We start from the raw sequence: 10,437 nt of genomic DNA on the forward strand, positions 1-10,437 counted from the left end.
TGTTGGCAATGTCTGTGGGTTTGTTGTATTTTTTGTCATTTTGGACTAATTCTGAGCATATCTGGGAATTCCCACCCAGGTTCCTAACATAACTAAAGAAAGCCTTGTGATTATCCTTAGTGTCCTGTGCAATTTTTCTCTCGAAGCTGGCCTTAGACGATTTCATGAGTGCCTGTAGTTTTTTTGCTAATAATGATCAGAGATGCCTTCCCTTTTTGGGATTTTGCTCTATCATGTAGTAGCTTCCTCCTTCTATTGTATAGTTTGTTTATGGCTGGGGTCCACCAGACAGGACGTCTGCCTTTGGAGGATTGGGTCTTGGTTTTATTTGGGATTGCATGATCCATGCATTCCTGAAGGTGTTCATAGAATGCATTTATAAAGGATTCTGCAGTCTGGGCCGTATTTTCCACAGGCTGTGGGACTTTGAAGGATTCCACCTCGGTTTTGAGGAGTGTGAAATTTGCTTTAGAGAAGTTTTTCACTGTGGTTTTGTTGGCAGGGGGTGGGGTCGGGATGTGAATATCCAGTGAGATTAGTTTATGGTCTGATCTTAGCAATGAGGGATACACTTCTGGTCTGGAGCATAGAGTCCCCATGTTGGTGATGATCAGGTCCAGTGTTTTCCCCTCTTGTGGGAGTGGTAACAAGTTGTTCCATAGCATTTGAGTTTATAAATTCTAGGAACCTTTGGGCTAGGGTGTTGGAGCTAGAGTAATGCTCCCAGTCTATGTTTGGGTAGTTGAAGTCGCCCAATATAATGGTGTTTGGAGAAACCTTCATATTTTCCGGTGTTCTCTGGAAGGCCGAGTGGGGTTCCTGGGTTTGGGAGGGTGGTCTGTAGCAGGCTGTAAACTGGAAGGCAGTTTTACCCACTGTTAGTTGCACATGGATAGTCTCTGATGCTTCATGCTGTGCCACCAACCTGGAGGTGTGGGTATCTTTGACGAATATTGATACTCCCCCTCCTTTTGTGGTTTGGTCCAAGTTTTGGGGCCGAAAAGCATGGTATGAGGTATAACCTGGTAGTGCTGGGGTGCTCTCGGGAGCCTTGAACCAGGTTTCTGTTACTGCACAGATATCGATGTTCTCCATGCTAAGGAGAGTTTCGAGTGCGTGCATCCTGAGGTTCAGACTTTTGGCGTTGAGTAGTATTACACTTAGTTTCTTATCCCTTGTGATACCTATGGAGGTGGGTTTGTCTTTTGAGACTTGCCTAAAAAAGGCACTATGGGGGAAGCAAGAGCCTTTGCCAATATCCGAAAGCCCAGGGGTGACAGGTGCAAGCCGTCCCTAGCGAAGCATCGTGGCTTGTCGAGCATGTCATCCCAGGCTGTCAGGCATTGGATCCCCTTTGAATGACACCAATACTTAAGCCAATTGTTGAAATTGATCATCTTGTCTTCATATTGTGGCATCATTCTTGGTGAGGGTAAGATGCTACTCAAGGTCAGGGTCATACCGGCCTGGGCTACATGCTCAGAGAGCTCCTCTATGTCTCTTTTCATGTAGTCCAGGGAAGTATGTCTGAGGCCATTCACACCAGCATGGACAATGACCGAGTCATATTTGTACTTGCCTTGGAGTGACTTGAGTGCTTGTGTTATGTGGCGGATCCTAGTGCCCGACAGGCAGTTCACAGTGACTTTCTCCTTGTTCAGCCTGGTGAGCGGGACGTCAGTGTGCCTGACAATAGAGTCACCTATTACAAGTGTATCAGGTGTGTTGTTTAGCCTTAAGGGCTGTGACAGGTCGGCACACTGACTTTGTGAGGTATGTGTTGCATGTGTTTTGTTTTGGAGTAGCGGTTGCTTGGGTGTCTGCTTTGGAGGTCTCTGCTGCTTAGGCAGATTTTTATTTAGAGCCTCCGGGTATGTGTTTGTGTGTTTATGTGTTTGGTTTGCTGTCGTGGTAGGTCTGTCTGAGACTGGAATTGTAGTGAGTGTGGATTCCTTCTCCTCCTGACTGGTTATGCCAGTACTGAGTTGAGAGTGCTTAGCCTCCAGTTTGGCTATATGGTTGCATCTCTCACATGTTGGAATTTGTTGGGAGGAGGAGAGGGTTGTCTGTGTACATGAGGCAGTTGTAACATTGCCTCAAGATTCCCAGATTCACCAGCTGGACCGGAGAGGAGATTGACAACTGACCTTTGGACATGCTAGAATAGTATTGGGAATTCCTTTATAATTGAAAAAAGGGCCAATGGGGAACAAGGTACTCAAGGGGAGTTTGTGAGGGTGTAGTGCTTTTAATTTTTTAGTGTTGACTTATATAATTGCTTTAGTGAGCAAGTGCCAGGTAACTTAAATGCAAAAACGACAAACAGTAACTTTCTTTCAAGTGAAACAAGGAAATAAGTACAGTAAGCAATGCAGATATCACTAGGGATCCACAGAAGCACTGAAAAGCCGCGTTTTAGGTGGAATTAGTGTTTCAGGGAAATAACAAGCATACAAAGCTAGATTCAGCAGGCCTGGATCTAGTCTATGCTACAGCAAACAAGGTGTACCAATTTCAGTAAGAAACAGTTCAAATATGCAGGCACTATAAGCCTTTAACCAGAAATTCCTAGCTCAGAAGGGCAGAGTCCAGCCTCTCCTCCCACAAGAGTGCAGACCACGAACCTTCTTAATGTAAAATAACTGGCCTGAAGCCCAAGTGCTTAAACCAGAACTAATACCCTTTTAGAATAACAGACACTGAGCCCTCAATCAGCAGTTCCCAGCTTAGAAGGATGTAAGCTACCTGTTCTGCCACTACAGTGCAGACCACAAACCTTCTTAACGTAAAACAACTGGTTTGAAGCCCAAGTGCTTAAACTAAAAGGCTTAGAATGAGTTACACCAAGCAGTAATAAATACAATTGAGTACTATTAAGATGACGCAAAAGCAAAATAAAGTAGGAAGAAACACAAATACAGTAAAAGCAGGTAAAATTTTGAATTTAAATTCACCCTTACATCCCTCAGCAAACCTGTGATGGATGTCATCTTGGAGGCAAGAAGGCCTAGTACTAGAAAATCTTATGCTGACGAATGGAAAAGATTCTTTGCTTGGAATCGGTCTTAAGGGATGAGCACAGCAGTGCCCAATTTACCTCAGATTTTACAATACTTAACTGAGATGCTTCACAAGGGCCTGTCTTTCTCCTCCATTAAAATCCCCACCTCAGCCATTTCAGCTCATTATAATACAGAACCTCCCCTCTTCTCTCATCCTCTGCTCAAGCAGTACCTCAGAGGGGCCAAAAACTTGAGACCACCCAGGAGAGCTCCAACCCCTGGCTGGGACCTTAACGTTGTATTGGAGAAACTCACTTTACCTCCTTTTGAGCCAGCTGCTACTGCAGACTTAAAATTTCTTTCCTGGAAAACAGCCTTCCTTCTAGCAATCACTTCAGCAAGAAGGATATCTGAGTTACAGGCCCTTATGGCAGTGGAGCCTTTCATCATCTTTCATGCAGACAGGGTGTCACTCAGGACCAATCCATCCTTCATGCCCAAGGTGGTATGCAGTGTGGCTCTTAATCAGTCCATTCATTTGCCAACTTTCTTTCCCAATCCACAGAACAAAGGGGAACGGATTCTTCATTCATTGGATGTGCACAGACAACTTGGATTTTACTTGGACAGGACTAAATCTCAAAGGAAATCTGAACAACTGCTGGTAGCATTTGCTGCAGAGGCAGAGGAAAAGGCTTTTTCAAAACAAATCATCTCTAAATGGGTAAGCCATTGCTTTCATTTCTGCTACAAGCACCATGGAAAGACTATCCCCCAGGGGATCAGATCTCATTCCACCAGGGCTGCATCTACTTCAGCAGCCTTTCTCAGAGGTGTTCCTACCAGGGATATTCTAGAAGCTGCTACCTCGAGTTCAGTTCATACTTTCACCAAGCATTATCATTTACCATTTTTCTCTAAATCCACAGCTGGCTTTGCCACTGCTGTCTTGCAGAGCCTTATAGCTACTCCTAATACCGTATAAATCCATCCTCCCAACCATAGCTTTGGGAATCTACCCAAATGTAATGACTGCAACAGTGATACACGAAGAACATAGTACAATTGTGTACACTTACCATAAATGTAGAAGTTTGAATGTATTCACTGTTGCAGTCTGGGTTACCCTCCCTCCAACCCCCTGTTTTTTCCTCTTACTATACCTCTACTTTCATTTACTATGCTTAAAAGCCTTTTTGGAGTATTTGCTTTTGGTTGGAGGTATATTTTTCTTTTTTTAATTTTATTTTGCTCCCCATTAGGGGGGCACCTGACATCTGGGCCAAGAAAAACTGATGTAATGGCATCGGCTGCATGTTTTATACCCCTGATAACCTGACGTCATGGAAGAAGGGGCAGCAACCAATGCAGGACCCAAGACTTTGTTAATCAGGCCGACTGAGGGCAACCTGCCAGCAGATTACCCAAATGTAATGACTGCAACAGTGAATACACTCGAACGTCTACATTTATGGTAAATGTACACAACTGTACTTTCTGCATAATACATATCTTTGTACATTTTATGCCCATATGACCTGCAAAAGGAATATCATGGGCTATGGCTAGAAGTGCCAGATGGTAGGCTCTGGGCACTACCAACTGCTGCATTCTCTCACCCTCTAGCCCTCCCTCATGGGTCCACTCTCTATACAGTAACCCTTTGTCCCAGTATACAGCTTCCCCCCTCCCTTGAGAATCAGGTGCCTCACTAGCTACCTCCCTCAATCCTTGTAATGTAGGGTCTGAGAGATGAGCCTATCTCAACTCTCCCTTGTAACCCTTCCCAGCTTCCCTTCCACAGGATGTCTGGCATTTTCTGACAGCGGTGCAACACTGTCAGCCTGGGTGCTAGTACCACCTCTGCCCTTGCAGTCACACTGTCCAAGGGAACATCAGTACCCACAAGCAGCTGTAGTTCACCTTCAGTCTCACTGCTACAAGGTAGCTCCCTCCCTGAAGTAACCACCTCACCAGTTCTGGCTGCAAGTGTGTGTCTGTCTGGATCTCCCACAGGCTACCAGACCCACATGCTTGTCTCCACACCTGACTGTGTGTAACTGCATGAACACACGGTACAGCATTATCAAAATCATACACTATCAGGACATCTACAGGATGGTAGTTTGGTACCCTTGTTGTCTCGAGACAACATACTGTTGGCATTTTTTCACTTCCACTTACTGGCTGTCCCACCTTTTGTTCTCTGCCTTGCCTCTGTGGACATCTATATGCTACTTGGCCCCACTGGTTGCATTTAAAACATTTAACCCTTGGTCCTGAACCTGAAAGTAGACTAGTGGCTTCCCCTGCTACTGGTGGACTCTGTTTCTGTTAGGGCAGTCTGGACTGCCCGCCATGGGTTCCCTTAGACTCATGAGCAGCACTGGGTGTCCCTTTCCGGTGCAGTGATGCCCTGCTTGCTAGTTATAGGTCTCCCTTCTTCCCCAACTCATTTACAGTATTGTATTGTCTATCAACTAACCAGCTTCTCATCTCCTCAGGCAAAGTGGTAAAGGCTTGTTCCCTCACCAAAAGGTCTGCCATTCCTTCAAAAGTGGTGACCTGACATCCACTCACCCACCTATGAAATAAGTGCTTAGTTCAGCAACATATTCACACACTTTCATCTGCCTTGCATCTCTGTTCACAAAACTTTTTTTCCCTGTAAGCTTCAGGTCTTAACTTAAAGCAGTCTAACAAACACATTCTATTATAATTTAAACAACAATCTGTATCAGACAGTTTGGAAAGAGCAGTTACAGCTTTACCATGGAGTAAGGGGGTCAGGAACCATACCCAAAGCCCTTGGTCAACATTGTACTGTTTACATATACCCATGTACTGTTTACATATACCCAAACTTATGAGTGAAACTATCAAAATTATCCCCCTCTGTAAATCGTGGAAGACATTTACTGACCTTTGTTGCTTCTGGGCTTCAGTTACTCCCTTCCCCATTACCTCCATGACTCTGGTGAAGAGTCAGCATCTCCTTTTCATGTTGCCTCTGCCTCTCATTCTCCTTAGCCTACAGACATCACAGTTTCTCATTTTTCTCAGTCTCCAGATGTCTCAGTCTCTCTGCTGCTTCTATTTCCATACACTTGGCCTCCAACTCAGTACAAACACCTTCAGTGACCACTGTACACAGGCTACAGGAATTCAGTAGCCACACCACTACAAGCCAGTTAATATGTGATGTGGCTGTCTCACCACAGTCAACCAGTTAATATGTGATGTGGCTATCCCACCACTGCCAAACAATATATGACACCCCTGCACTGTGTCCATAATCAAAAGAGCCTCAGTCCTCAACACTAGCACCAGTGAGGGACGTGCACATTGGGAGGATGACAAGTACACACACAGTAAAGTACAATTTCCCTTAAGAGCACACAGAGATCGCAGTCAGTCTGGGGTTGGTTCCTCCCTCTTTCTCCAGATCCCTAATACGACTGCCCACTGGCACAGCTGTAGGGTTAAGATCTCAGCTGAGCAGTCGAGCCAAAACCTCCAGCACCCTCTCTGTCCAACCAGTGCTTTGTGTCCCTGCTCAAGTAGCTGACACACACACACACACACACACACACACACACACACACACACACACACACTCTCTTTGAGATTTGATTTATATACAAATACACAGGCACTCCTGGGGAAGGCTGGCATAGGTTTACTAGCTTTGCCCTCTTCTGCCCAGACGAAAAGGTAGTTATCACTGCCACCAAACTAGCTCTTTATCAGCTACTGTAAGGCCCTTCCCAAAGGGTGAACAATCCTACTGTGTGATGTTACTATTGTCCAAATGTTAAGTGTGACCAAGACTTGCAAGGCTATTTGAGTGGCCTATACAGTGTCACCAGATACATATGCAAGTAATATAGTTTATATACATTTCTGTTCTTTTCCAGTAGAGTACACTGTGTTTACATTCTTGAAGCTCAATACATAACATACAGTTCAACACACACTTCTGCACCAGTAGTTTAATATCCACATAACATATAGTTCTTTTACATTTGTAAGACAAGCCTATGGATCATATTAATATTCACAAATGACATATGATTATTTACAAAATTCCAGATAGCTGGGTTGGCAGCATTTTGGTTTGTCACAGTGTGTATGAATCAACTAGAAGATCTATCAAGGATGGTCATCTTTCTGTATCAGTTCATTAGGTAACAACATAGCTTTTATTTTCTAAGCAAACATTTACTCAATGGTTTGACTAAGTGCATATTTTCTCTTACGATTCTAGAATAAAGCCATTTTGAACAAGTCAGAGTTCATCTTTTTAAAGCCACTGTGGGCTTGGCAAATTTTCTTAAGGATGTCAGTGTTACTGCCATTTGTAAGGCTAAATTTTGCTTTATCTGTTCATACTTTTTTGTAACATTACAACGTAGATTAGCATTCTAATGTTTTGCTGTCACAGTGATTCAGAATATGCTTAACCAGTGCTATTTTCTCCTCCTAGGAGTCATAGCTGTCTTCCTCTCAAAGATGCCACAAAAACAGAAGGGGGAGTATTGTAGGATGCTCGTGTAAGGAATTCCACTACCTAGCAAATTGTTGGGTTTATGTTCTGCTCCTTTTTTAACCTCAGTGCTGTTTAGCTACATTTTTTGCTTGGTTTTAGCTTTCTGGTGTTCCATACAGTTATTGTTTGTCTTTTGGCTTTTTCCCGGTAAGGGGTGGCCACAGCGGAACTCCAGTCTGCTAATGATTGGCAGTAGATTTTTTTACGAAACGCCGAGGTGCCAGCTCGACACCCAACCTTCAGTGAAGGCACGCCCATTTACGCACACATGTCTTTCGAACGCTACAGTGTTGTAGCGTAATTCTTTTATGAAATTGATAGGTGGTTACCAAAGTGATTAGAAGCTGAGCCTACCCTCTTTATGAAAAGGCAGGAATAGAAGATGCTGTTCATTTTGTGTGAAGATAGTGCAGGTCTACCTGCTGCCATTGTTAACTAAACTGTAGGTTTATCATTGCTTTGTATGTTGCTTGGTAAGTTAGATTACTTCTTGCAAGACCTTGCTAAAATGCAGGTTCGTGCCTGCCTGATAATTGTTTAAAGGTCATAGAGAAGTTATAATAGTATAGTGCCAGTTCCAAATAAATGGCTGCTGTTTAAAGTATGCTTAGTTGCAAGTGTACCATACGTTTAGGTGTACTGATTTTGTTCTCAAGCCAGCTTTGTAGCAGAATAAATTAAAGCCCTGATTGGTATGCAGGCAGCCGGGGATTAGCTAGACAAGCCTACAAGGGAGTGTAGAAATAAGTCACTGATGCCAGCTGATGCATCTTGGATGACGAGAGGGTCAACTGTACCACCAGGACCTATTGGAGAGAACAAGTAGATTGTGGCCTGGTTACCAGCACTTTGCTCTAGCAGTCTAGTCTTACAATGTTCCTTTATCCCATGCACAAGAACACACAAGCACGTGAAGAAATATGTAGAATGTCACTGGCTAGAGGGGTGGGTGGTAGGGGAGAAAAATGGAAAATACCTCAACTTCTTGGATGATGACCATGCTGTGTGCAGCTTTCATCTTATTAATGGGGAACAAATGGGCATGTCAAAGCAACAGAAGCTTGATGGTCACCAAGCATGGGGGAGAGAGAAAAAAAGATAACATTCTTTAGAATTTTGGATTCTGTTGTCAGTAAGGTCTGCCCCTCTCTTATACAGTCTCTGTCTGCTGCTAACCTTCAGGAAACTATTTGCACTGCAGCAAGCAGAACCATATTAAATAGGAGTATAGTGTTGAGTTGTGATTAGAGTTAATGAGGACTTGGGGAATTGTAAATATTAAGAGATTGCTGATCTGTTGAGCAAGTGTGTATGCTACATCTTAGTTCTTATCCTGATGCTTAAATGCTATGTATTTTGAAGTGTTTTTTTTTTTCTCTAACACATTAACAAATGTATAAATACCAGGAATGATGATCTTTTGCATGCTAACTTGCATGACTGATGCATTCTTTTTTCTGTGTGTCTTTTCCATTTCTGCTTACATTTCGGACAGGACATTGTGTGTTCCTCCACTGATGTTCTCCAGCTGAACCTTCTCACTGTTAACAAGACTGTTGAAGATCTGCTTGAGTTGGGGGCAGTTTCAGGAAAGCCAGCTCTTGCTTTCTTTTCTTTGCAGCTTGCAGGCTTTGCTGTATTTTACTGTACTGTAATGATTGCCTTATATAAGCTGTACTCCTGCAATTCTGTCTTCTAACCAAAGATTTGAAACATTGTGCACTATAAATTCTACTCATTTGTGTTGAACAGGACACTGCAATGGACCAAATGGATAAATTTTGTACCTTTTTCTTCTCTTCATCTGAAGAGGATTTCAGTGCTGAATTATGTTACATATTATGGTGGAATGGTAATTAAAAGAAGTTTTACTAAAGTTGCAGTTTTCCTTGTTTGATTAAGGTCTGTTGTGCAGTATTGTGGGATTGTGAACACTATAAAGTGTCACGAACATATAGCTGGCCTGTGCGAAGGTGTAAAAAATTGGTAGATGTTACTAGTAAAACTGTGGACGTTAGGAATCTAGGTTTTTGATTTGACACTCCAGTGTCAGCTTGTATTTTTAGCAGAAAAAAATAAAATCTCTGGAGAGAATGCTGATGATGTTTTTAATGCAGAATAAAATCCATACCCACTTGTTATTAAATTTCTTAAAAGGTGTTTTAAGGTGCTGATCTCTCATTTTGGAGGGAACGTGGGCTAGTTACTGAGTGCTTTGCAGTTCATGTCACTTACATCTGTAAAATGTTTTTCTTGCACTGAATCTTCACTATCCTTCCTTCATAGTGTTTGGGGCATGTTAGAATCATGCAGCATCCCAAAACTGCCAAAGGGTCATCACATGCAGGTTGACTGTGCCCTTCATGGCACCATTACGAACTTTTATAGCTGCTCTGTTACGGATTCCTTAATGCCAGTGTTCCTTTCTGTACTTGTTATGTGAAAGCTGAATTTTGTTTTTCTTCATGGTTTTAATTTTTGTATGGTTCAGAGCACATTGCCTGTTTTCATGACCTGTTACAGAAGTGATCAACTATGGAAGGCAAAAGAGATAATAGAAACTCAGTAAGAGTGATACTTCAGTAGGCAATGAGACTGACCCACTCTCTCTGATGGTATTGAATGGATTAACTGTGTAAGTAGTGAAGGAAACAAATTTCTTACCAGTAATTGCTAAATAAGTTGAATACTCACCGTGTTACAGAGTTTTGGTGTAGTATCACTCATGGTGGCTGTCTGAGACTGAGAGAGCAGCCTTCAGTTTCTTTATGGCACCACCATTTTTTTCACATTAGGTGTAGATTCAGGACCCCCCCTCTGTCTGTCTGGCACAGGAGACTGTCGCTTTGTGGCTGAGCTGTGGGACCAGCTGTAGTTCTATATGCC

The 10,437-nt window shown here is 43.0% G+C and overlaps 1 protein-coding gene across 5 annotated transcripts in view; it reads left to right on the plus strand.

The window, feature by feature from the left end:
• The window catches only part of LRCH3 (leucine rich repeats and calponin homology domain containing 3), a 3,082,729-nt gene extending 3,073,296 nt beyond the window's left edge, over nt 1–9,433 (plus strand). For all 5 annotated transcript variants that reach the window (XM_044070695.1, XM_044070696.1, XM_044070697.1 and 2 more), the window contains one exon: nt 9,047–9,433. In XM_044070695.1, the coding sequence (XP_043926630.1) occupies nt 9,047–9,250 (204 nt within the window). In that variant the 3' untranslated portion in view covers nt 9,251–9,433. The remainder of the gene's footprint in view (nt 1–9,046) is intronic.
• The last annotated feature ends 1,004 nt before the right edge of the window (nt 9,434–10,437 follow it).

The sequence above is a fragment of the Protopterus annectens genome, chromosome 4.part1 (assembly GCF_019279795.1).
Source record: "Protopterus annectens isolate FY-2018-M chromosome 4.part1, PAN1.0, whole genome shotgun sequence".
NCBI lineage: Eukaryota > Metazoa > Chordata > Ceratodontiformes > Protopteridae > Protopterus > Protopterus annectens.